The sequence below is a fragment of the Mesocricetus auratus genome, unplaced genomic scaffold (assembly GCF_017639785.1).
Source record: "Mesocricetus auratus isolate SY011 unplaced genomic scaffold, BCM_Maur_2.0 Super-Scaffold_100691, whole genome shotgun sequence".
Classification (NCBI taxonomy): domain Eukaryota; kingdom Metazoa; phylum Chordata; class Mammalia; order Rodentia; family Cricetidae; genus Mesocricetus; species Mesocricetus auratus.
In genome coordinates, this window is record NW_024429267.1 from 35,131,490 (window position 1) to 35,159,292 (window position 27,803).

The 27,803-nt window shown below is 48.2% G+C and overlaps 1 protein-coding gene and 1 long non-coding RNA gene across 7 annotated transcripts in view; one reads left to right on the forward strand and one right to left on the reverse strand.

The window, feature by feature from the left end:
• Pxylp1 (2-phosphoxylose phosphatase 1) overlaps nucleotides 1–14,902 on the reverse strand; it is a 63,245-nt gene extending 48,343 nt beyond the window's left edge. The window contains exon 1 of one of the 6 annotated variants that reach the window (XM_040739694.1): nucleotides 14,872–14,902. Coding sequence is in view for 1 of the 6 variants with exons in the window: in XM_040739696.1 (XP_040595630.1) it covers nucleotides 14,727–14,757 (31 nt within the window). In the remaining 5 variants the exon portion in view is untranslated. The other 5 variants (XM_040739696.1, XM_040739690.1, XM_040739692.1 and 2 more) reach the window with 5 other exon arrangements.
• On the forward strand, nucleotides 14,108–24,693 carry LOC110342864. The gene is made up of 4 exons (XR_005874708.1): nucleotides 14,108–14,436; nucleotides 18,930–19,011; nucleotides 21,829–21,935; nucleotides 24,566–24,693. It is a non-coding gene; the product is annotated as an uncharacterized LOC110342864 (long non-coding RNA).
• Nucleotides 24,694–27,803: the final 3,110 nt, after the last annotated feature.

The following is a 27,803-nucleotide window of genomic DNA, read 5'->3' on the forward strand; positions in this document are numbered from 1 at the left end:
GGGAGGGAAGCATGCCGACTCTAGCCTCTCCAACAGCTACCAAAAGGCCTGAAAGCAGATCCTGGGTTCATCACTTTGGAGACCAGCCCTGGGAGCCAAAGGTGGGTAAATGAAGAGGAACTGTTCAATAATGCAGATGCTCCTGTTAGCCCATCATTTGGGTTGGACTTTAGAAAAACATCCTGCATTGTGGCTTCCCCTGGTGCCCCAGCCTAACCTGTAATACTAATAACCCTTGGCTTCACTCCTCCCTCACATCTCCTTCCAGGCACCACTCAAGGACTTCCTTTCCTACCTACACCTGGCTCTTAAACAGATGAAACCACCAATACACTTTGGGGGCCTTGAGATAGGCCACTGGAGGGTACTGGGATTGCCAAGCCTGACACCACCATTCAGCTGGAAGAAGGCAGACCCACCATCACCTCATTTCCATAATGGCACTTAGGGCTGCCTTTTCTTGGCTGGGAGTGGGGACAGGTGAGTGGGGTGTGGTTAGACAGTTTAGGGTAAAGACTCCAAGGAAATGTAACTATTTTCTCTGGTGCCTAAAAGCCAGAACTATTCCTAGGGCCTCTTGGCAGCCTCCTCCTTGTCACAGGTCAGAGATGCCAGAAGTATGTTGTGAGCCCTGATCTCTGGCCTGCCTCCTCGGCAATGCCAGGGTCACCTCTCCAGAGGGGAGGCGAGGAGGACAGCAGAAAGGCCTGCTGAAAGCAGACTCCTGGTGACCAAAGCAGATGCTGTGGCCAGAGTGAAAGCCTAGCATTCCAGCTGAACCAGGTCAGCTCTCCAGTCAAAGGAGCACCCCTAGGAAGGCAGGGACATCACCATCACAGCACGCTTCTGGCCTCACTTATCATAACAATACTATTGCTGGTCACAAAGTAGGCACTTGCTAAGTTTGAAGAAAAAAAATATATATATACATATCAACTGTTGTTTATTTTTCTTTTCTATTAAAGATGGTTAGCCTGACCAGGGCCCATATTTTTTTTAACTTCCCCCTTCCTTTTCATGCTTATTAGCCAATCATGTCAAATCGTGACAGTGAACTCCCATCCATGAGTTGGGATGTAGTCACCACCTGTGCTAGGGACAGAGGCAGAGAGGCCCTTGGTCATGCTACTAGAGGGCTTGGGTCCTCTCACACCCTTTTTGTTGAGTTACTTTTGCTCTCTGTCCCTTTGTGCCACACTGCCATTGTTCTTTCCAACACAACTTGAGACATAACAATTTGAAAAATAAAACCCCTTGAAAGAGAAAAGAGATGTCCTAACTGTTATGAGTGGCCATGCCTGTGAACATGGGTCATCCCAGTTTTCTTTGACAGCCCGGTGCAAATGGAAGCCTGGCTTCACAGACTCCGGAAGAAGATGGCAGCAATCTTAGAAAACTTTCTCCTTTTACCTGTTCTAGGTTTGCTCTTCCTCTCTCTCTCATTGGCTTTCAAATTTGTAATCCACCTGCCTCAGCCTCCCAAATGCTGGGACTACAGATGTGTTACCATGCGTACCTTCCAAACAAAATAATAATAATAAAATAACAAAAAGCATGTATTGCTTTTAAAACTTAAGGGGGAATTGTAGTAAATTTAATTAAAGTATTTGTCTGGGGTTTTTGTTTTTTGTTTTGTTTCTTTGGTTTTTGGAGACAGGGTTTCTCTGTATTATTTTGGAGGCTGTCCTGGAACTCACATTAGCTTCAAACTCACAGAGATCCACCTGCCTCTGACTCCCAAGTGCTGGGATTAAAGGCATGCACCATCAACGCCCCACTTATTTGTCTGTTTTTTAAACAATGCAGTTAAGCAAGATCTCAAAGGCAGGTACATCATAAATTATAAACAGACCAGTGGTCTGGAAACAGTAAGGAAGCAGTACTATGGGCTACAGGAGCCAAGGAGCAGGGAACGGAGAGCATCGTGGGTTGGGATTGCTGAAAGAGGCAGGCATGGTGTGAAACTCAGCAGTGGAGCAGGACAGGACGTCCGTGGGGCACTGACAGGCACAATGGCCCAGAGGGGCCTGAAGCTCACCCCTTTGCTATTGATGACAAGCTTTAAGCAGTGGCTCCTCAGGAGACAGATGAGGACAAATGGGCCCACACAAGACTCCCACAGGAGTGGGACAGCCAATGACCACTTCTGAATGCATGCCCAACAGGATGGAAGCGAAACTATAGGAGAGCCACACTGAAAGTGCCGAGGGACACACCTGGAGACACTAGCAGCTAGAAGGCATCTCCAGGCTCCTGAGAGCCTCTGTTTGCCGAGCGGTCCCAGACACAGGGACAGCGGGCTTCGGTCACCAAGCCACAGCTCCAGACTTTACTCCGCCACTCCCCAGCTGCATCTGTCTGTGCTGTGGGGGCTCTCCTGACGCTGGAGATCTCACTTGGTCACACAGTGTCTACTTACTGAGCAGTTGTGCCATGCGGACTGAAGGTGCAGAAATGGAGATTAGCGGGTCAAGTCAACTCAAACCCCTCCCTGCCTTGGTGGTGCTCCAGCTCTCCAGAAAGAGCATTAGTGCATCTAATGATGCACCCTGCAGAGCCTCTAGGACAGTGACTACCTCTTCCTTGTTAGAGCATTCTCTGAAGCACATGGACCACTGGTCAGAGTCCATCTTTCAATTCAATCAACCTCCCTTGAGGCAAAGGCAAAAGAGCTGTTCATTCAGCTGTGTGAAGGCTGCTTTCTCTGCCTCACCCCCATCCAGGCCGCTACCACAAACAAGGCTGGAGGGGAGGATGAAGGAAACTGCCCTCGGGGCCATTCATCACACTGAGGGCAGCCTCCAGCTTTCAGATCAGCCCCAGTTCCCTGAGGAGAAGCAGTGCAAAGCTATGCTGGCAATACTGAGCACTACTGCGGAGGGCCGAACTGCCTCAGGCTGAGCCCACCACACACCTGCCTGATTGACCTGCGTCTCCCATGTGGGTGACTGGAAGCACCTGAAAGAATGGACTGCTGGGTGGCAGCTAAGGGCCCCACAGAGGAGACTCAACTTCTCAGACCAAGCCAGAAAGGTGAAGCCCATTTGGTGGAGGTAGTGTGTGGATATGAGACTAAGGTTGGGGGTAGGTATTAACCACAAGCAGATCACCTCCGAGTAACCCGCACAGAGAACGGGTAGGAATACAAACCAAAAGGAAACCGTGTAAACCAGCTTTAGAACCTCGTCCTCTGAGCTCTACGAAGGCCTGCATCAAACTCTCACAGGTTACGTGACTTGATAGGTGATGACAGCCCCAGCTTTCCTCACCAGCTTCTCGACGGCGCTCTCGTGCCAGACTCTATTTTTACAACCTGAGTAATGCCTGGGCAAAGGACCAGCCAAGAACCCGAGACAGAGGGACAGGGCATGAGAGGTGACAGCACAGGGGATGAAGCCCATATCCTCCTCTGCTTCCAACTACAAACCCTTTGGAGCAGAGTTGAGAGTGGCAGCCAAGCCCTGTTCCAACTCTAACCGGAACACTCAGCTGAGAACATGGCGTGGCCAAGGGACAGCGGTACCCAGGACCTTCCATTCCCTTCCTGAGTCACCTGGCAATTCCTGATGGAGGCAAAGCAGGAGCGGTTTAAAACAGACATCTAAGACGGATACCACTCTCAGCAGGGGCCTCCGTATCATCTTTCCTCCCATGGAAAGCCCCCAAGCAGCCCTCAGGATTCATTCCTCCTTTGCTATCAGAGTCCCGACTTTGGAGGAGTCAGTATAGCAAAGACTATGGCTGATCATAAACCCATAAACCATTTCCTCCTCCTAGATACACAACAGACAACACTTACCAGCCTTCCTTGGGAAAAAAAAAGTGTGTAAGTTCTGGGGCTGAACCCTGGCCAGTGGAATGCTAAAGGCAGTAGTTCACCCCGAGCCTGGCCCATAAAACACTGCAACACTGCCCTCCATGTCCCTACCTCTCCTGCTGACTGGTACAAATGAGTATGGTGCCTACAGAACACGTGTCCCTTAGTCACCTCTTAAAAGAGAGTCACCTCACCATCAGGAACTGACAGTGTTGGACTCATGTGTGCAAAAAGTATATTCCTAGTCGGGTGGTGGTGGCTCATACCTTTAATCCCAGCACTTGCGAGGCAGAGGCAGGTGGATCTCTGAGTTCGAAACCAGCCTGGTCTACAAGAGCTAGTTCTAAAATAGCATCCAAAGCCACAGAGAAACCCTGACTCAAAAAAAAAAAAAAAAACAAAACAAAAAACAAAACAAACAAGCAAAAAACAAAAAGTATATTCCTAAGTCAGTTGGTAGTGGTGCATGCCTTCAGTCCCAGCACTCAGGAGGTAGAGACAGGCTGATCTCTGTGAGTTCAAGGCCAGTCTGTTCTACAGAGTGAGTTGCAGGACAGCCAAGGCTACACAGAGAAACCATGTCTCAAAAAAAAAGTATATTCCTATCACAGTAGAACTATGAAAACTATCTTATTTGTGTTAGCATGAACCTTCTTCCAGGCCGCTAAGTATCCACGTGACCCCTTTAACTGGAAGCAACCATGTGACAAACTTCTGGCCATCAAGTATCAGGGAAGTCTGCTGGGGTCCTCGGGGAAATGTCTGTTTTCCTGATAAAAGTTACCAAAGGAGGAGGCCCCTCCTCCTCTCTGAAGCGATGGGCGATGGGCCCAGTACTGCACAACCGCAGCACCCAGGGCCTTTCCCTTCCACGGTACCACAGGCCCACATCAGCTTCCTTGGCAGCCACCCCCCAAGGCTGAGCGGCTTGGATCTGAGTCAGCAGCAGTGCTCGGCAGATGTGCAAGAAGACAGGAAGGAGGAAGAAAGATGCTGTAGATGAAGGGGCACAACAGCTTGCAGTGGCATCTTGCTTTGCCAGTGAACTTGCACCTCCGAACCCAAGAGAGCCGGAGCCAGCCCCTCCTCTACCTTAATGGGTCCTGTCTGCACCTGAAACCACGCCCAAAGGGTGTGGCCACTACAATTTCACTGGCAAGGCAAGATGCCACTACAGTTCAAACACTTGGCACTTGCTGAGACCACTGAGGCAGGATTCCGTACTACTCACAGCCAAGGACACTCGTCAAAGGGTGCTTCGCACCACTCGCCTCCTATTCACTCGGTTTCTGTTCCATGCCGGTCTGTTAGGAGTGAAAGCCTCTGAGATGCGCTGGGTGCAGCCTCTGCCCTCCACTCCCCAGACACCTTGGGGAAATGGGCCCCTGAGCAATGTGTGTACATGAGGGACGGATGCTGAGAGTACATACAATGTCCTCAGGGGCTGAGAGCACCGGGTAGCAGACTAGAACCAAGGGAGAAGGTCTCAACTCCTTACTGGCAATGTGCATCCATGTTAAGACTTCCCAAGTTGAGAGCAAGTAAAAAGAGAGTGCCACCCTTAGCTGAGCCGACTGCAATTACCCACTGTAAGCAGAGTCGTTAAATACCATCAATTAATGCAGCTGCTCCGGGATAATCATCGGTCATTAGATCAAGAATGCACAAGAGGAGAAAATCAAAACCCAAATGCTGTGAACTCAGAAATGCTGGAGACAGCAGGGGAAGCCGGGCTCCTTCTGCCTGCTATATTAGTCAGCTTCTAAAATATACTTTCTCTAGAAGTCAGTAATTTTTCAGCTTAAAGACAAAGCCAAAAAATGAACCAGCTAGGCCATGACCTTCAATCATTAATGACCAGGCTTTGATTTTTTTTCAGGTCTGAGTTTCCATTAAGAACTAGGCTAGAGACAGACAGAATGGCGGCAAAAGAGGACCAGGCTGGGAGATCAAGAAAAAAGCCAGAGAAGTCAGAGCTCCAAGCCAGAGAAGGTGCCCCCTTTTAACTCAATTCTTTGGATACGAATGAAATCATTTGCCATTTCTGCTGTCCAAGTATGAGGCAAGACCTTTCTTTTTTTTAAGACAAAACTTCATTCATTCCAAATTTAAGCCATTTAAAAAATGAACAGAGGGAGCTGGAGAGATGGCTCAGCAGTTAAGAGCATCGCTTGCTCTTCCAGAGGACCCGGGTTCAATTCCCAGAACCCACATGGCAGCTCACAACCGTCTGTCATTTCAAGACCCTGATGCATACACACAAGCAGGCAAAAACCAATGCACACAAAATAAAAATAAGTATCTTTTTAAAAAATGGATAGAAACACACAGGGTGCTCAGTAAGAGACATGGTTACCAGTTTCTCAGCGTAGAAGGTGTGCTACCCACAGAGCAATCTAGGAAGCAGAGATTCCTAAAGAGCCATCACAGAGGGTTCCCAGTGCACAGCCCATGACCGTAGGTTCCGTGTCAGTTCTGCCAAGGCACAGGGTAGACAGGCCAGCTGCAGCCTGAGCAGGAGTTAGTAAACCCAAAGCTCTCAACAGTCTCTCAGGCTAGGAAGGCTTGGCTATGGCAGACATGAGACCCAGTGGCCTGACTCCAGAGTGGCTATTCACTCCGAGGGAGAAGTAGGTCTCCAGTGGTTTGGAGGCTTCTGGGTCAGCTGAAGAGCCAATCTGAAACAGGAGTGGGGATAACATTCTGCAACTGGGAGAAAGAATAATGCTGGAAATACTAGCAGGTGAGCTATAATCTCTATATTCAAGAATGAGTTAAAATATTAACCACAAGGCTGGGTCAGATACAGAGCAATGAAAATGAGTTTCTAGTTTATTGAAACAGCTGGCAAGGTCATCACACGACACCAGCGTACGCTGGCTGAGGATCACCAACCTCTCCCTTTTCCATCCTAATCACTCAGCTGCTCATAGCCATGACAGGTAGCCATGAGCCGGGTAAGAGCCTGAGACAGTTCTTCATGGCCACACCAGTTCTTCGCTGCGAACACTGCCTCAAAACCCTTGTTCCATTAGGACACACATATTGTGTCCATTATCATATATCTATCCTCTTGGGCAAGGGGTATAGCTCAGTGGAAGAATGCTTACCTAGCATGCATGAGGCCCCGAGTTCAATCCCCAGCACCCACCTAAACATTTTAAAGGCTATTTCTATATTCATTATCTAAACAGTCAGCTGGCACCTAAAGCAATAAATGGACAGCAACAGCAGTCAGTATTTGTAAGTACCATGTACAGGACACTGTCCTAAATCCTTGGTACATACATTACTAAAGTTCCATAATATGACAAAGTAGGCATTGTCATCACCTCAATTTTATTAACAGTGAAACTGAGGCGCAGAAGTTAAGTAACTTACCCAAGGATACAAGGTTAGTGGGGGCACACCCAGGCTTCGAGGCCACTCTGGGATCGGAGCCTCCACTCCTACCCACCGCACTGTGCTGCAACCAAACCCAGGCCCTCAAGGAGAAGGAAGTCATCCACAGAGAATCTGACAGCCACAAACGTAGAAAGTCTTTCCAGGAAGTCAGTGCATAGGCTGTTTTGTTTGACTTGCAGAATGCAAGTTGAAGGAAAGCCAAAACCCACTTATACCTGACATAAGAGGCCACCTGCAATCTCCAAATGGCCGTGTAATCACAGTTGATTATCCAGGAACTGTAGCAAGATTATTCAAATCAATAAAGTATTCTCTACCAAAGAGAGCCGGATTCTAAGGGAAGACTTTAACTGTGTGAGTGTTTGCCACCACACTCAGTTCTAAGGGAAGGATGCCCTTTAACCACTCTGAAGTCCCATTCCTCCAATATGTATTACTTCCCATGCTATGACCAACTCCTTGACAAGAAGCGGTTTAAGGGAGGAAGGGTTCGTTTGGGCTTACTGGTCCAGAGGATGCAGTGCATCGTGGCGTCAGAAGCAGAGAGCTGTGGACACTGGTGTTCTGCTTCCTTTCCCCCTTGCATTCGGTCCAGGAACCCACCCCATACAACCGCACGACACATAGTTAAAGTGGGTCTTCCCAGCTCAATTAAGATCATCTAAACAACCCTACATAGTTAAAGTGGGTCTTCCCAGCTCAATTAAGATCATCTAAACAACCCTACACTGACATACCCAGACACTTGTCTCTTAGTTTCTAGACTCTCTCAACCTGACAATCAAAACTAACCATCACACCCCACTTCAGTACAAACAAGACTTTCCAGAGGGTTCTAATGAGACCATGGACATACAAACAGGGGCCTATTTGTGTGATACTAAAAATTTCTGTACTTGCCCAATGTCTAATCTTCCTGTCTGTATTTTTAAGGCAGCTCAAATTTGTTATCTCCCTACATCTTAGTAGCAACATTTAAGGCATACAGCTACTTTACTTCCAAGCTTTTAAACAATTCTGCTACAACTTCAATGACTTTAGTGAAACGAGGCAAAGACTTAACGATATTTTTATTCTATCTTCAGACCCTTCTGTATTTTCAAGTGATAAAATTAGAAAGATATTCATTTTACTCTATAGTTAAAATGCTCAAAATAATACTATTCTATCTCTAAAGGTCAGTGTTGGATCCAAGAATGAGGCCAGCTTAGGGAGGCAAAGTGCCATTTGTTAGTTGGAAAGACAGGTCTCTAAAAATCAAAGGGGGTGGGATACACAGCATTCAAACTATGTGTAAATTTGGTATAAATGATGGCTTTCAATGCAGAACACCAGTGAAAAAGAAGGGAAGAGGAGAGGGGAGGTCAAAACCAAGCATGGTAATTCTGACCTCAGTCTGGTTTTTAAAGGTCTGGCTTCCATGCTATTGGTCACAGCTCTCCCTAAGGAAGTTGGCCATACATAGTGGCACAGAGGGTAACAAGGAAATGACAAAAAGAGAACTTACAAACAGAAATGTGAATGTGTATGTTGGGAAAGTGACTGCAAGTATTAAATGAATTTGGAAGTTCTGGAGGGTGCCAAGGAAAGAGGGGAGAATATTCCAAATCCTAAAATTCCAGAAGGCGGAATTTGCCCCAGGAACTGGGGTGTCTGTTTTACTTTAGGAGTAGCCCCAGTTCCACCTATTATTAGATATCTGAGTTCCCGAACTCTCCTCCAGCTCAGAGCTGGCCACGCTGTGTAGGGGCCACGGATGTCCTAGCCAAAAGAGAGCAGTGGAGGCTGTCTTTTTGCTATAGAACTACTCCACTATCATTCAAGCTTGTGTGCGAGCGTGTGTGCATGTGTGCCTGTGTGTGTGTGTGATTTTTAATGTTAAATTCTTCCATACTCCTGTGTATGTCCCTCCCTTCATAAGAGATAGGTCTTTTGCCAGAGTCAGTGGCTTCCCCATCTGAGATGGGTTAGAGGAGCCTGGGGACACAGTGGAGATTCTGGCTTGGTGAGGGGGCTCTCTTGTCTTCCATACTCTGAGCAGACCTTGTGGTGCATCCTGGGCTCACACGTGCCTCCTAGAGGCTGTGCTTCAGTAGTTCCGCAGTAGACTGGCACCTCTGGGCCCTGTGTGCCATTCAGGTCAAGGCAGCCTGGCAGGCCCATGACGGATGCCTGGGAGGCTGCCTCCCTCCTGCTAGAAGGTTTTGCTTGTTGAACACAAGTGCACAGCTGCTCTTCTAGACAATTTGCATGGCATCTCTGGAGTGAGCTGGCTCCCCCAGGCCAGACCCCAGACCAACCTGGCTCACTGGACCACATCCCCAGGGGCACAGTCCTGACACAAAAGCTTACAACAGTCAACTGTCTTCCCATCTGACCTCATCCATTTCTTAGATGGCTTCCCAGGCCTTCTAAGAACCAGAATAGTGAGCCCAGCACACCTTTCTTCACATCAATGGCTCATTTTTTCTGTCTCAGTGACTTTGCTCGCAATGGAAACCCCTACACCAGAATGCAGGTACATTTCTTACCTACCAACCAGAGACCTGGACGGGGCCTGGAGCTGAAATCCGTTTACTGGGTTGTCAGGTCTCTGCTATTCTCTATGTCTCTCCTGCCCCCTCCATGTGGCATCTCCCTTTCTCTCTCACAAACTGCAGGCATTAATTAAACCTCTTCTAGAAAACAGATTTTACCAGCTGCAGGAATTCTGGGTAAGAGCCAAACCTGAAGACAGAGGCAGCCTGGGTGAGAAAGATAAGCTAATGACAACCAGGGCAGTACACATTCGCACAACCAGTGGCACTCAGAATTCTAGCTGTCCCCAGCCGCCCAGCAGAGTGGACAGAGGTCCTGCAGTCCTGACTAGGTGTGCTCTTCCTCAAATTGGCCTTTCAGTGGACAGAAGAGCTGAACTTTGCTTTCTCAGGGCAAAGCCTCCCCTGACAGACCAAAGCACATCCTCCAACACTGGAGTCTCTCCCCCTGGCAGAAATGTGCACAAAGGGGCACTCCTAGGCTGCCACAGAAACCAATTCTGGAGTGGACAGCACAACCTGAAGTGGGGGAGAGGGGTCTGCAAGGGATCCTATCTCCCTAGCAGCCTCCTCCATTAGCAGGCAGGGGTGGGGAATGTTCAAGAAACCAGGGCCACCAGGCATGGTGATGCAGGTCTTTTATCCCAGCACTGGGAACACAGAGATCTGAGTTAGATAGAGGCCAGCCTAGTCTACATAGAGTTCCAGACCAGCCAGCCAAAGTAAGTAGATAAATAAACAAACCAATAAAAATAATATGAAGAAGCCATGGCCAAGGCCCAGGGTTTACAGGATAAACCTTAGAGGATATCTCTCTCAGTATAGGCAGCCTTAGGGCCTCCCCAGAGTGACTATCACCCTCGCACTCCCACCTCTGGGATGAAAACAACTATTTCCTTCCTTAAAAATCTGGAGTCTCCGCTGAGGGCTAGGACCAGCTGTCAGACCCGATCGAGAACTTGACTTCCTATCCTTTCTGCCTCTTCATACCCACAGTCCCAATACGCAGTGAATCTGTCTCTAGCAAGAAAGACTTTAACACGTACACGCACTCACTCAAATGTGTTGAGAGGAGTGATTTTTAAAACCACTGCAGGACAATGGAGAGCAAGGATTGTGGACTCAAGACTGAAGCAAGAAGGAGGTTTTGTTTTGTTTTTTGCTTTTCTAGACAAGGTTTCTCTGTGTTGCCCTGGCTGTCCTGGAACTTTGTTCTATAGCCCAGGGGTGGCCTCAAACTCACAGAGATCCATCTGCCTCTGCCTCCTGAGTGCTCATCTTAAAGAAAGGCATGCACCCAGCTTAAAAAACAAAACGAAAAAATTAAATAACAAAAAAAAACCCACAACCAAAAACACTGAGTACCAGGCAAGGGGGACCTGGCCAGATCCTAAGGTCACAAAGATATGTCCACCTCAATCCTGCAGGTGTTCTGACCAGAGGGACTCCTGACAATACCTATCCCTGTGAGGACAAGGAGAAATTGTGAACATTAAAAAGGCCCTACTGAGCTCTACTATGTCTTTGGCTAGTCATCTGTTCAATGGCAAAGGAATATTGAACTAATAATGGAGGGGGGAGGGTCGGTTCAGAGTGCTGTGCTCCAGGTGGTCCTCCCTGCCACTGGTACTCATTTGCAGCCTCCCAAGGTATCTGTGAGGGTGGACTGGCCAAAAGCCAATCCTAAATGAGAAATACCCTTTACATGTTCTTTTTTTTTCTGTCTAGGCAATTAATTTAATTCAAGATTTAATGAAAGACCCCAGAAGGGAAGGAGTGAATGCACACACTGGCTTTCGGGCTGTCATCATGCCATCGCCACCTCTCTCCAGGGACAGGAGGCTTTCCAAGCCATCTGCTTTAAGTCCTCTTCCCACGAACGTCCCTTTGACAGGACACCAACACCCCTGAGGAGGGGGCTGCTGCTAAGCCCGACCGAGAGTTCCAGAGGGTAGGCTGGGCTCAGCACTGTCTACTCCATAGTTGGGATCCACCCTGGGACCTGCTGCAAAGAGCAACAAATGTCCCTAAGTGGTGGAACTCCTCCAAGGTGGACATTCTTGGTCGTTTACACCACACTTCCTTATCCACACCAGATCTGATTCCAAATCTTAACTGGTTCTACCTGTTGAATGTTTAGAAGGCATCCTTGCCTTTCCATAAAGACACTGGCCACCCAGGAAAGGACAGTCACAGTCTCCTGTGCTTCCCAGAGCCGAGGTAGGTTGGAGTTAGGATATGGCTCCATTCCCCCTGCATCGCTAATCCTTCCCCATCCACAGGTACAACTGAAAGCCAGCCTCGGCCGCTAAGAGAACCAGCTCCATATTTGTGTGTGACAAAGCCGGCTTCTTTTTAGAAATAGCAACCGATCCAAGTTCAGCAAGCAACGAAGTAACCACACAGTCCTGAGCAGAGCATTGAGCAAGCCTAACCTACAGGCACGAAATGGCCCTCGACTGGGCCCAGGGTTCTGGAGAAGCTGGAGAAGAACCCCCCGGGCAGGTCGTGAAGTTGCGGTCGCCTTTTACCTGGACACTGCAGGTTCAGGACAGCAGGGAGAAGGGGGATCCCAGAGCTCAGATTCCCGCTGCAATCGCGCGGTAGGAGCACCGGGGACAGAATAGGAGCCCGTAGGGGTGGCGGCGGGGACCGTAGGAGCAAAGCTGGAAGGGAGAGGCAGGCTGCAGGGACACGGGAGAAGGTAGCGTGGGAGGGCTTGAGGGAGAAAGGGGGTGTGCTGGCAGGCTTCTAGGGCGCAGAGCTGCGAAAGGGGAGGCAGGTCGGAAGCCGGGGACCCCCGGCGCGGGAAGGGGGCTGTGGGGAGATGTGGAAACTGGGGAGCGCGTAGATAAAGCAAAGAGCTTGGTGGTGGGGTTCACGGACGCTGTTTGGAAGCCCGCCTCTGCCTCCCGATCCCAGCATCGCCGACACCCCTCCGAGGTCGCCACCCGAGACCCCAGACACAAGCCCGCTCAGCCGGGAGCCTCAGAAGCGCTCGGGGCCGGCGCGCTCCGCACTCACCGCCTAAGGTCCCGGCCTCCGCTGCTGCGCGTAGGGTTCTCCACCGCAGCCAGCTCCTCCTGGCGGGAGTGCAGGCGACTGTGGCGCGCGCAGGCCGCCGGGGCTCCGGGATCCGCAGCGCCCCCTGCCGGGCCCGCCACGCCCCTGCCCGGCCCGACGCGCTCAGGGCGCCCTGGAGCTCCGCCCCGCAGGCGGCGGTGCGGGACCAGCAGGCTGCGGCGACCCGCGCCCAGGGCCTTGGAAGCGGACACGGCTTCGGAGTGTCCAAACGGCCCTCACGACAAGCTCGGGCCGCGCAGCTCGGGACGTGGAAGTCACGCGCACTCGGAGCGCACAAGGCCTGTGCGTCTCCCTACGCTGGACTTAGGGAGGGAGCCTGGGGCCCCGGACAGGGCCCTAGGCCCGTCCCGGCCCCGGAGTGGGTGCTTTGTGACTGCGTGCCTAACCCCGCACCGCAGACCTAGTCGCCGATGTGCGTCCCCAGGTGTCGCGTGGGCCAAACTGTCAAGATCCTAGCCACCGTACCACCTCCACCCCCGCGCCTGTCCCGCGCTTCTCTTCCGGCGCGGGCCACATCCGGCCTGTGTCTACTCTAGACCTCGCTGTAGTTTTGTCCCTAAAGGCCTCCAGACATCCTAGAGAGGTCGCGACCCCTGAGATCCCCGGAAGAGCATTTCCTACATGGCCCCAGGGCCTGCCTCTGAAGATCCAGGCAGCACTAGTTCTGCAATGCTGTTAGATCTGGCGTTGGTGGGTCATTTTTTGCAAATGTTGGAGAGATGGATCTCACCAACGGGAATTGTCAAGCTTTTGTTGTCAGTTCCAGGTCTATGACATCCCTGTGTGTGCCTCTCTCAACTGACCTTGGGCAAAACAGGAGCAGTGAGCCACTATTTCCTGTGAGGTGCAGTTCCAAGGAACGCATGACTTGACTTTCCCTAACTCATTCGATAATAACTAAATCCAAACACTTTATATCTTACCCATAGTACTATCTACCTCTGATTTTTCACCTTAAATCATCAAGTCTCACTGGATTCTGATTCCCAGGTCTCAACTCCATTTACCCCTGTGGTCCAGCCATCTGGAATGCTTTCTTCATCGGAAGCCTTGATGGCCAGCTGGCACTAGTTATTAACTACCCAGGTGCAACACCACCCTCTGCCTGCTTATGCCTTGAATACTATTGACATGCTTCCCAAATATATGGACATGAAATCTCACCACTGCCAGCCCCCCACTCCCCCATCCGAATCCCTCCACCTCCCACCCCCCTCCCCGCCACCTCCCACCCCCCTCCCGCCAAACTCAAGGTCCTCCACAGTCCAAGCATCCTACCCAACATTCTCTTCCTTCCCTCATGGACTCTGACAGTTCTGTCCCAACTCCAAATTCTACTCCTTCACAAGTCACACAGGGCACTTTCTGCTGCAAATGGCACACAACCTGTCCACACTAGCTTAAACCAACAACAACAGCAAAAATCAGAAACAAAAAGCTTGGGGCATGTCAGCTTCAGGCCGGGAAATTGGCCCCAGACTCTCCTCAGCTGTAGGTCTCAGCTTTTCTTTCTCTCAAGACTACTACCTTTTCAGGACCACAGGAGGTTCCAGCAGATTCAGGCTCCCAAACCTTTCTCTGCCAACTCCTCAGGTAAGCCTGGGGCCTGGCTTCTTTCTTTGGGGTTGAACCCTTTGTCACTCCTGTTTTACAACCATTCTAACCCATAGGGTTTGGTTCCCTCTCTTGGCTATGTTCTAACCCTTCACATGGAGTAGGTGGGCACTCCTAGATGCAATTATCATCTCAAGGGGATGAAAGGTAACTAGGCACAATTTCTCTATGATTTGCCACTATCCCACTTGACTGTGGCATTCTTCTGGAAGTGCACAGATTGGAGCGGACACAGGCCTCTTCTGCTTGTATCTTCCTCCACAAAGTACCTGGGGTTTCCATCTTGGTACCATCCTGCATCCCAGGTTAAGACTTAATACCGTGGTCGTCTTGTCGTCACACTCATGATCTCCATCCTCTTTCCTTCATCCTCTAGTCCCTGAAGATTTCCCCATTCTGGAGGGAGCATCCTACCTCCTTTCCTGAGGACTTCTGAGGGCGGAAGGGTTTATAGGGACGAGGAAAGGGAAGGTTCCTGCAGGAGAATATATACAGGAAAGCATGTCACGCCCACTAATCACATTAAATCTCCTCCCTCTGTGGCGATGAAATAGGGTGTCTGAACGAGGCAGTTAGAGCCGCTTGGCCAACAGCTGGGGAGGCTGTGCCAAAAAGTGTAGCTCCCAGATACCCTCAAGGAGAAGGGAGGAGCAGATCTCTCTCATACTAGACGCCAACATAACACTGGCTATCCAAGTACACTCTCCAAATATCCCCTACCTTCCTCCAAGTGAGGTAGAAATTCTGTTCCTCTGAGCCTGGCAGCCAAGAGGGCCCTGACCATCATAGCCTCCCCCTTCTGCTGCTTTCAGCCTACTCCTCTGTCCTTGCCACACTCACATGGAAAGCGGAGTCTGCCTGTCTTCTGAAAGCGCAGCTCCAAGTCCTGAATATTCTGCTAGGCAGCACTCCTTGCCTCTTTTCCCTAAGCACCTCTGCTCGGATTCAAGCACCCATCCGCAGATGATCACCTTCTTGTCAATCTCGACTCTGGAGCAAAAAGCCTGCAAATATTTTCACAGCCTCCTTTGTCTGTGGACTCAGACTGCTTTCTGTGTGGGCCCCACCCCTTCCTTGCAGAGACATTGCCATGAGGTGCCTAGTCTAGGGCAGAGCCCAAGCTCCCAAGTGACCTTGCCAGGGGGTCTTCCTAGGGAGAGGGACAGGCTGCTTTATTTGAACCAGTTTCTACATTGCAAAGGCCTGGATTGGTCACAATTCTGCCTTACAGCCAAATTTATTCACCCCACAAAATATTTCTGAGCTATCTACCAAAATGTTCAGATGAGCAATGTGACTTCAAAATTCTCCTCACTGTGGGTTTTGTTTCTCCGGTTAGAACAAGAATGCTCATTTACTACAGGAATTTGGAGAAATACTAAGTGCTCAAAAATAAAGGTTAAGTTAGAAATTATTCAGGATAGATTGCTGTCAATTCATATATCAGAGAACACCAGATTGACTGACATTTTTATATTAAAACAGAAATCGTCCTGTCTCCCCTATATCTGCAACCCCAGCACCTTTGAGAGATAAATATTTTGCAAAAGGTTAAAGGAGCCTGCAGAGCTGCCCTTTCTAACACATGCTCATGGTTTAGACAAGCATTGCTCTCCCAGCTCTGGAGCATTCCTCTCTCCCAGCTCCGGGGTGGTCTGTTCTCATTTATGCATGCATGACTCTTTTTCCTAACTACCAGCTGTGATCCTTTCCCCCCACCCCCCACTAGGCTTATTATAAAAGCCCCTTCCCACTCCTGAGAGCAACTAGGGAGGGTGAACTCATTTTCCCATCTATCTGGGTAAAATTGAATTATAAAGTCAAATCTGGAAGAACAGAACACAAAATAACCACATTAAATAAAAATAAAAGAGGGCTCTGAACCTGACCTTGAGCCAAAAGAAAGAAAAAAAGGAAAAAAATCCCAAAAAATTAGAGTAATTCAATGAATCATAGATCTAAATATTCATATTTGTCCTCTAAACCCTCAGCCCAATGGAAAGATGTTTCTAAGGACAAAAGAACAAGCATCAGCACAAATCACATTTAGAAATCACAGAAGGATGAGGGCTGTGGCAAGCCTTTTATCTAAAACAGTGCCTAGGACACAGTAAGCACTTTCAAAACTCTGGGTGGGTGGATAGATGGACCAAGAGTCCAGTCTTCTCATTTTACAAGAAGATGTAAATCAGAAAGGAGATAGTGGAAACTTCCGTGGCTGGTGGTGACCTGAGCTACAGCATCTGGAGTTGAGGGTCCGTGAGAAAGAAGGGCCCTGGGTAGGATTTCAGATGCCCCCTTAGAGCCCAAAGCAGCAAGGTGGAAGCCAAAACAGTTAAAATATCGAAAGTCTTGCCAATGCGTGCAGAAGTCTATGGCTAAAGAAAAGCTGAGGCCAAGAGAAACCAACTTGGCCCCAAATTGCCCCCAAGGTGAGACAGTAAGATAGTGAGGGTCCAGGTCCTCTGGACATTTCAGGGCCCTTTAATGAGAGCACCTGGACTTCTAGAAAGAAACAAAAGCAAAACAACACAGAAGCTCTCCAGAGGAGCCAAGCAAATTCAAGTTGAAGTTTGTCAAAGCCTGCATTCCAAGTCACTGTGTGTCCAGGTCATCACATGTGTGAGCACTGGCTGAGCTGGGTTCTGACGCCCTTTGACTCCACCCCAGGCTTCTCTGTTGAGCAACAGACCCGATGAGCAATTGTTTATTAAGTAATTCCACTAGATTCCCAAAGCACCACAGACCCTCATGTCCAGAGCTGTACTGATGTTCCCTGTCACCTTCCTTGGTCTGTATACTAGAAACACGTATGTCACGGTTTGAATATGAAGCATTGCCCCTAAAGGGCTCTTGTGCTGAGGTTTGGTCCCCCAGTTGGTGGTGCTGTTAATGGGTGATTAGACCATGGTGGTCTAATCTGTGTCCTTCTGCTCTGATCTTCAGCTCCTGTTTCTTCATGGCCCAGAAACAATGACCGCCAATCACGGCCTGACACCTGGGAACCCATGAGCATAAATTATTTCTTCCCTTAGGGTTTTTAAAAATCACATCTCCCCAGCAGCAGCAGCATCACACAAAGTGAGAAACTTTTTTCCTCCCATATCAAAAGCAGTTAACCCAACAAGGGTCCATATTCCCTAAGCCTCCCCTATTTTGTGATGAGATTCTGCCTAACCCATAGACACTCCTGAGCTCTACTGACCAATCACATGGCACAGTAAAGTTGAGCTCCCACAATCCGGATGATAAACAGTCACCATGGTGCTAGGATTAAAAGATAGAGGCCATTTTGGCCAAGGATGTTTGCTAGCTCAGTTTGGGTTCTGACAAACCCTTTTTGCAAAAAGAAATTGCCTTCCTTGAAGTACTTTCACTTTGTGTCACATGGAAATTATTCTTTTCCAACAATATGAGGGCTCATCCTAGATTTCAGATCCCCCTGGGAGAGTGTTTGGATCCCGTCCTTTAGTGTCCTATGCCATGTTGGAATGGCTCCCAGGTGAACTATACTCTTTTAGATCAGTAGGATTTCTCTACAGCAACAACAAAAAATACTGAGAAGATCAGGTAACTCTTGTGCACAAGGCCAAGAACCACAAAGTCCTCCTTGATTGTCTAGTGACCCTGGAGTTTGGAGGAGAGGGAATGAGACTTGTCACTTACACAAAGCAAATGACATAGCTTGGTCAGTGTCTTTGGTGACTTCTGATAAGCCCGTGGCCATGAAGTACCTAACACAGGACTTCATCCCATCAGAGATTGACTGAGCATTGGAAGACAGAATCAGAGAACCCTTTCTTTATGGGGATTGAGATTCTCTGATTGGTTGGCGCTCAAGAAACCAGGATGGGAAACAATTTAGTGACAAAGAGAAGCAGGTTCTTTTGGACAGAGGGGAAGCAATTCCTCTGGCTGACTGAGAGGCTCCCCCTACCCTGTTGACTGTACACCCCCCTCTGCTTTTAAGGAGAGATGAAGCAATGTGGAAGAGACCTCCAAAACCCAAACTCAACACCCTGTCTGTCTCAACACCACTCTCTGGACACGGATTCTCTCTTCTTGCCCTCTCCACACCGTTCCCTTAGAGAACCCGGGACGCTTGCAATCGGGCTTAGAGGAAGAGCGAATAAACATGCCCTTGGTATGGTTAGGACCCAGGCTGCAGCAGACCATATCGTGCAGAGGCAGTTAGTTAGCTTTCTAATTTCGCAAAAGCAACACACAAGGCTACCAAAATGTTTTAAAACAGGATTAACTACTTTTAACAAGTTGGTTTATAAGAATCTAAAATTCCAGCCAACACATAAGGTCACAAATTTGTCTGGTCTTAGTCCATGCCATGTTTGGGTGGGACAAAATGATACCAAGGTATCCCTTGGCCACCATTGTCTTAATATGTTCCCAGAGCAACAGCTCCACCTATGGGTGATGATCGCATTTTCATTTTTTTCACTGGTTCCTTTTCCTAGCAACTGCCTGTATCTATGAGCAGAGGAGAGATCAAAACTGAATCCAGATGACATCATTGGCATTCACTATTTACACTTTGTGGTAAGACATATGGACTCCATTTTTGGAGGCTGAAACCCTGGAATTCCTTCCTCTGTTTATTTTCTTTGACCTTGTTCAGGCCAAATGCCCAGTCCTCATGGACTGTCTCCTTCTATACCCATGCTGACCTAACACAGGTGTTTGTTTTATAAAAAAGGGAGTAAGTGTTCATATTTAATCTTTGGGGTGGGTGGATCTCATAGGGACTTGTTTTCTGATAAGGCGTGGGCTCTTTTATCATAGATCTGAGTTTATCACAATCAAAAAGTAACCATGTTGCTTTGTCACCATCTTGACTAGTGACCTCACCAAGGTGGAGACAGCCATCTTGTGAGTCATGTCATTTGGCCTCCATCTGGGAAGTAGCATCATCACGATGGGGATGACCGAATGACCTCACCACCCATAAAACTTCCTACTGACACTGAGCCCGCAGGCAGTCACCTCCATCCCTAGAATTTCTTGTGCCATGTCCCAGTCCTGCCATTTTTTTCCTTTTTGCTTTTCACCTTCCTGGATGCCTAATGGAATCATGGAAATGGGAGACCCAGAGGCGATGCCAGCATGGACTCTCTTGCTGGTGGCAGGACCCATACATTTTTATATCAGACTAGGGAGGCGATACTACACCTCCATAGTGGATTGTTTTGGTTTAGTCTGATTTTGACACATTATCTGGCATTGATACATTTACTGAATTTTAGAGGTGACTTAAGAGTTTATCCAGCCATGTGCCTCCAACACTAGCCAGCTACCAAAGGGAACTGACCCCGAAATGACCGGCCTTGGAAATCTTCTGTGAATTTCCGTCAGTCCAGAAGAACACAGCATCCAGAGGGTAGACAGCAGGTGGTAGACAAAGCTGCTGCCATCGGGCAGCCCCCACAGCAGGAGGCACAGAGAATCCAGCCTGTTGGATGGGAGACTGGAGATGAGGATGGACTGTGGTGGGTATTGATGCCTGCTCTTCCTGACTGGCATCTCCAAGCCTATTTTCCTGTTTGAGATTGGATGTTCTTTTCTTCCTAGAGACTCCTTTGCTCCATGTTTGCTGTCTGCTGCTTCTGTTTGTCTGCACCAAGTTCTGGGTGCCTCTCTTTCGCTCCGCCTTTCCTCTTACAGTGGCATGGACAGGCTAAGGCAGAAAGGATGACACCATCCCTTTCTAAGAACTCTACCTCTGTCACCGTTTTAACAGGGCCCCATTAGCTGAGCTCTGCTTCAGGTTGCAAACATCAGCTTGATGAGGTTTTACTGTGTGTTTCTGCTTTTTTGCTGTCTGCTGCTTGCACTCATTCAAAACCAAAGTGCATCGTTCCCTGGACTGTGCAAGGCATAAGCAGATTTTTGACTGCCCTATATTTTAAGGTGGTATTGCACCCTCTAAGTCAGTGGTTCTCAACCCTCCTGATGTTGCGGCCCTTTCTTAAAGTTCCTCTTGTGGTGACCCCCCATCATAAAGTTATTTCCGTTGCTACTTTATAACTGTAATTTTGCTACTGCTATGAATGATAATGAAAATGTTTTTGGGAGATAGAGAGCTGCCACAGGGGTCACGACCCACAGGTTGAGAACTGGTGCAACAGCCAATCAGTTACCACCTTCATGAGGTTAGCTGTGCCTGTTCATGAAACATCATCATGTGGGCTGAGTGGTGGTGGCACACGCCTTTAATCCCAGCACTCGGGAGGCAGAGGCAGGCGGATCTCTATGTGTTAGAGACCAGCCTGGTCTACCAGAGCTAGTCTAGTTCCAGGATAGCCTCCAAAGCCACAGAGAAACCCTGTTTAGAAAACAACAACAACAAAACAAAAAACAAAAAAATCTGAAAAAACAAACAAAACACAGCTGGGCTTGTTAGTTATTGATGAAGAATACGATGCCTGAATTTTTTTTTCTCAGAATTGAAAAAAGCTGAAAAGTTTGAAGCAAGCTACAAAGGTCTGAGCAAGTGACATGAAGCTATATAAAAGATAAAACTTTATGCATGATATTGAAACATCTAAGGTTGCCAGCAAAATTCTGCCTAAGTGTATATCTAGCCAATGTTTATTTTAAAGTGCTTTGATTTTGTCCCAGCTTTGTCTAACACAGTAAGTAGTTCAAAGTACCAGACTGGTGTAGTTGACCTGGGTGTTCAGTAGCCATACTTGGAGGCCTATACTGATGTGGTCAGAGGGATTGAAAGGAAAGAATATTTTCCACTTGTCTTCCAAAGTCACGTGGGTCCCAGGGGACTGGGGAACATCAATAACATGTCCTGTAAGTGTTCATGAAGTCCACGAAGACCCCAGCTCTAGCCAAGTCTACAAAATGGAGAGTCAACACAGAGGACAATTTCCCTCCATGCCTGCAAGTGAGGCCACAGTCATATAAGACCTTTGACTGATCCTCATGTGGCTGGAACAACAGGGTTGAGGCAGGCCAGGGGAACCAGAGGTGCCCTTGAAGCCCAAGTGAGTGCCGAGGACCAGACGCTCACCTGGCCTTACAGTGAAAACAAAGTGATTCATTTTGGCCACCTGTGTGGTCCTAAACACTAGCAGGAAAATATAACCCATGGCTAAAATGATGGGTATGTTTCCTCCACACTCCAAGAGCTCACATCCCTCAAACGTTAGGCTTAAATCTATACAAAGTGCTGTCTAAAAACTATTTCTCACTAATGATTTTCTTCTTGATAAGAAAAATGCTGCCCAGATACGACTCAGACCCCAGCTCACTGCAGTAACTGCCCACAGCCAGGAAAGACAGACCCACTGTTGTTTTAACCTAAGACATAAATGAGAGCTAAGATTCTTTTCTTTCCCTATCTAGATCCATCTAGAAGCGAACTCATGGGGTTCCTAGCCACTCCACAAGCTACCAAAGGGCCTCAGCAGACCCTGGCCCATCACTCTGGAGAGCAGTCCTGTAAGTCAAAGGTGGGTAAACAAGGAGGAACTAATAAGTGGAGGCTCTGTGAGCCCAACAGGAAATTCGAATGGGCTCTGACTTGAACATTTAAAAATATATAGCTCCTTGGGTTTCCCTAAATATAAATCACAGGTTATGATAGAAAGCATATTTCGACAAGTAGATGAAAATTGAGAGCTTCTCGAATATTATCAGATAATAATGGACTAAAACTAGAAATTGACAGTACATCATATAAAGTTAAGAGTGAAGCCTCAGGTTTGAAGAATATATTTTATACAGACATGTATGATGGAGAACATACAAGGACTACTCAGAACTCATTAGCATAGCAAATAACCCAATGAAATAGAAAACACAACTAAACAGCTACTTCATCAAGGAAGATAAACAGATGGCAGAGAAGCACATGAAAAGACACCCCCCTCGTTAAACACTGATGAAATGCAAATTAGAACAATAATGAGATATTGCTATCTACCTACCAGAACGGCTAAAATTAAAAATGCCACTCATACCAGAGCCAGTGAGGACATACGTAGAGGGAATTCCCTCCCACTGATAATGGGATCATAAAGTGGGATGAGAGCCAGGAAAAGTCAGATACTTAGAAAGATAAGTATATGCCTATGCTGGTTGTTAATCTGTATTGTCAATGTGACTCAATATCAAATCACCTAGGAAATGTCAATAATGTCACAAACTAGGGACCAGTCTTCAACATAATATGCTTTTTCATGTCCTTTCATGGCTCCAGGAATGGACCTGACAGGGGCACTGAGGGAATGGAAAAGATGAACACACACACACAGACACACACACACACACACACACACACACACACACACACGTGCACGGCGGGGGCAGGGGAATTTTGGGTAGAGAAAGCACAGCACTCCAGAAGTTTAATGTGTTTGTCATATGGACTAAGTTTAGCAAAGAGGTGGGGTTATCACCTACAGCAGAACAAGGTGCTGAGCTATGACAGATAGACAAGGAGGCAGGGTTTATGGTATACAGCCAGATCAGGACACAGGCTTAGCTATTCTTGGTAGCACTATCTCTTTGGGGGTGGGGGGGCAGTCTTCAGGCTGTAAATGCCCCTGCTTACTTTGCTCCAGTCTTCAGGCTGTAAATGCCCTTGCTTACTTTGCTCCTGTGTTAGCCTTTTCATCACTGTGATAAATGCCCAAAGGAAGTGATTTCTTATTATCTATTTATTGGGCTTTCTTTTTGAGGAAAGGCATCATTAATGGAACTCAGTTTCTTGTACTGATTGGTCAAAAGAATGACAGTATGAGGTCCCTCAATGCTGAGCCTTTTCCAGCCTCTGTTTTTCCTCTCTCCTGCTTTGACAGAGTCCGTCAGTGCCGGACAGTGGGTTACAGATTCTGCACATGCACCAACCGGGCTAGTTCCCACCCCAGACCACTGGCTGAAATACGTTTAGCATGCATGCAGAGATTTACTTTCAGGAGCTGTGCTGGGACACGGGTAGGGAAAGAGGGATCTTTTGAGCATAACTTAAGTAACCCTCTTTCTCAGACACAGAGCCTGAGACTGGGTGACTCTTTGTTTTGGGGTGCAGGTACCTTGGCTCTTTTAATCTGGCGAGTGGTTAGCCCTGATCAGAGGGTGTAAGGATGTGTAGTGGGTTTTCTTTTGGGTCACTAACCAACTCCCAAATCACGACACAGAGACTTTTTATTAATTATGAGTGCTGGCCTTAGCTTAGGCTTGTCCCACAGCTCTTATAACTTAATTTAACCTGTTTCTATTTGTCTACACTTTACCTCAGGGCTTTTTACCTTTCTTTCATTCTGTATGTCCTACTCTGTGTCTGGCTGGTTGGTGGCTGCCTGGCTGGCTGGCTCTGGGCATCTCCTCTTTCTCTCTAGTTCTCTCTCAAGCCTAGATTCTTCCTCCTGCTATTCTTTTTGCCCGCAGGCCTACCTATCCCTCTACTGCTTAGCTATTGGCCAGACAGTTTTCCATTAGGCCAATCAGGTGTCTTAGGCAGGCAAAGCAATACATCTTTACATCATTAAACAAATGCAGTATGAATAAATGTAGCACATCTTTGTCTAGTTGAAGTAATATTCCACAACAAGACTGGTACCTGAAGGGACTCTAGTCAGTTCAAGCATGGCAAACATGACTCTGGCAGGCCATACCCTTCTTCCTATCCCCTTTGCCTTGCTAAAAACCATTGGATTGCATTCCTAAAGCTAGCCGCCAAGGCCTAGTCCCTATTTGGCTACTTCCTTTTCCTGAGGCTGACTAATAAGGTCCAGCTATCAAAGTATTGAATTTCAGCAATCAAAAGACCCCTTTGGCTTACCTAATTAACATGCCAATTGAAATTAAACACCTCATCCTAAAACAGGGTTTCCCCTTTTACCTTTATAAAATGCCATTTGCCTGTGAGCCATGTCTGTCTCCTCTCTATCCAGAGGCAGTCCTTTGTCCTCTTGGACAAATACTCCCACCCCCTTTTCCTTGTTCTCTTCTCCTCCTTGGTCCTCCATCTCCTGTCTTTGTCTCTTATTCCTTGCCCTTAGTCTCTCTGGGGCAAATAAATCTCCTTTGTTCTGAGAACTTGGTCTCGGGTGTTCTGAGCAGATACTTTTCCTTTCAGTTCCAGTGTTGATGCATGTTTGGAAACCATTGCTTCCCAACATAGCGAAGGCTCAACATCATGAACAGTAACAGCAGATACTAATAGAGGTGCCTTCATTCTCAGTATGCCAGAAGGAGATGCTGGGTCATTTGGGTAAGTAGAAAGCTGGGGTAGAAATGGAAGAGGAAATAGCAATCTGAGCAAGGGGGAGAGATGGGGAGGATGACAGAAGGGGATGAGGAAGAGGAAGTCACAGGTCTTCCCTGTCAGCATCTCTCAATTTCCCACCCCACATCAAGCAATCCTTTGCTCTAAGGTGTAGCCAGAAGGTTTGGGGCAGTGGGGTGCCCACATGATTGACAGGCTGATGGATGGCTCATGGGGCAATTGTAGGGAGTTTGGAGCTATGGTGGGGCAGCGCAGCAGGTCTGAAGCTCTGTGGAAGCTGCTTCCTACTCACCTAGGCTTCTCTCCTACACTCCTTTGCTTTACAATCCCTGTGCTCCTCCAGGCTGGGAGGAGCTTCCACCTACGCCCCCCAGGGCAGGGGGCCCACCTCCATGTCCACCCTCCTTGGCCCTGAGAAAGGAGCCCTTCCCACTTCTTTGTTTTCTGGTTTGGTGTTCATTCTTCTTCAGGGTTCAGCTGGGGTGTTATGTAGCAGTTTCCTCCAGAATGAAATACCCCATCCTGCAGGGAAGCCCCTTAAGGCAGAAGTCAAAAAACTTCAAACAGCTTCAGGAAGTCCCTGAAACTGACCACACTCACTAGGCCCCACCCCCTTTCAATAGTAAACAATAAAGACTGCTGAGTCACTCTCTGAGAGGATACACGAATGTACACACACACACACACAGTCAACACTGAGAGGAGCCCAATTGCCTGGAGGAAGCAGAGACCATCTGAACGTCCTGGAAGAGGTTTAGGCCAACCAAGTCACCTGGAGAGGACACTTTCCAACCCATTGAGCTGCCTGAGGTTTTGCAATGTGCTCCAGCTTCCCAGCTTTTAGGAACTGTCACCGATGCTGGCGTGGGCTTTGGTGAAGGAGCTGTCTTTGAGTCATTTCTGTCCTGTAACCCCAATTCAACTCATTGTTCACCAAGTTGGACTTCACTGGTATCTGTACTTTGGTCTGTCATGGGCTCTCTGTCTGGGATGAGTAGACATGTATGTTGTTCCTGCCCACAGAAAACCTTCATCTCATTTCATATAGGGAGAAGAGTAAAAGCTAAGCTGGGTGGTGGTGGTGTCACACACTTTTAATCCCAGCACTTGCAGAGGCAGAGGCAGGGGCAGGGGCAGGGGCAGGGGCAGGGGCAGGGGCAGGGGCAGGGGCAGGGGCAGGGGCAGGGGCAGGGGCAGGGGCAGGGGCAGGGGCAGGGGCAGGGGCAGGGGCAGGGGCAGGGGCAGGGGCAGAGGCAGAGGCAGAGGCAGAGGCAGAGGCAGAGGCAGAGGCAGAGGCAGAGGCAGAGGCAGAGGCAGAGGCAGGTAGATCTCTGAGTTCAAGGACAGCCTGATCTACAGAGTGAGTTTCAAGACAGTCAGAGCTAAGCACAGAAACTCTGTCTTGAAAAAAAATAGTGAAGGCTAAAGAAGCTAAGTGACATGGCCAAGGTAACCTAGCAATTTTCAGTTGAATTTATGTGAAACTGAGACAAACTGTTGTTTCCTGATCCTGTTTTGGATGGCTTGCCAGTATAGCCATCAGAAATCAGAATCATGAAACCTATACTCTATACGTAATGGTTCTTCACCAGGGACTTTTGTGAAGGTCTCATGTCCCCTGTGCAGGCTGACTCGGCTGACTCTATGTGACTCTTGCTGCTCTGAGTGGCTAGGACTTGTCATGCCAGTGGGCTTGTCAGCTTCCCAGACAGTGATGCCCAAGTGCCCAGAGTGCCTTGTACATGCTGAGGATCAGTGCATGTCTTCGAATCGAATTTCTGTTAATGAATGGCGACAGCGCCATCATGAATATTGATGGATTGAGACTCCAACTCAGTCTGGACATGAAGCCAGGACTTCTGCCAAGGAAGGCAAAGAAGAATTCCCAATAAGCTGGATGCATTTGAACCCCTATGTAGACAAATCTGTGATTGATTCAGGGCAAGGGGTGCCTCTCTGTTGTCATGGTGACTCTTAGGGGGAGAAAAAGATGGTCCTTTAACAGCATCCCCAGACATCAGGACTCTGAAGTAATAGCCCTTTTAAAATTGAATCATATTAATAAGCTCTACTCAAATGCACAATGCCTCTTTTTTCTTTGGATGCATTATTAACTTGGCTAGCAATAAGACCTCATAAAGGCAGTGTCCATCAAGTAAGAACACTGCTCCCAGTGTGGCACAGTAAAGATACATGCCCCTCACCAACTCTGCAGTGCTGGTGTGCAAAAAGAGACCAAAGAGAGCAGGCGTGCGTGCCCGCCCCCCTTTACAGGCTTCTTTTGAAGTTTCAAAGAGACCTCCCCTCTCCCTGAGGTGTTGTGGGGTATTCACTGGAGAAGACTGCTCAGATACGGGTTTAAGGCAATAGAAAATCTTTATTAGCTGGCCAGCGACTACACTGGGTGTTTGGGATACCATTGTAAGCTCCAAGCCTTTCTCAGGATGAGGTTTTAAGCACCAAAAAAACCATGTTCTAGATTGACAGCCACTAATAATGGCTGCCTTGGACCAATGGAAGGTCCCAGGATTCAGTAGTTGTTCAGTCCACGAGGCTGGTGTTTCTGTAGTTCTTCTTCTGACTAATTGTTTCAGCTGGTCTTTAGTATGCATCAGAATCTTGAAGAAGTAGACTCTAATGCGAGTGAGAGCAGGCAGACAAAGAGAGCTTCCTTTCTCCATGTCTTCTACACAGGCTGCCAGCAGAAGTACAGCCCGGATTAAAGGTGGATTTTCCCACCTCAAAAGTCCAGATTAAAAGTGGGTCATTCTATTTCAAACGGTTTAATTAATAAAAATCCCTCACAGGTTTACCCAGCTGCTTGGGTTTTAATTAATTCTAGACGTAGTCAAGCTGACAGCTACAAATAGCCATCACAGTCCCTGTGTCAATCCCCCCGCCTCCCCCTCCCCCCCCGCCCCATTTCTCATGAGCCTGGTTAAGATTGCCACACACGGGGGCGGGATATCTAGGTAGAGAGCCTGCTCTTCATTCTTGACAGAATCCCAAAGACTTCCTCGAAGCATGCCCTTTTACAGGACCCGCCTTTGAGTCTCTGAGATGGATAGCATTGGAGCTGATAAACCAA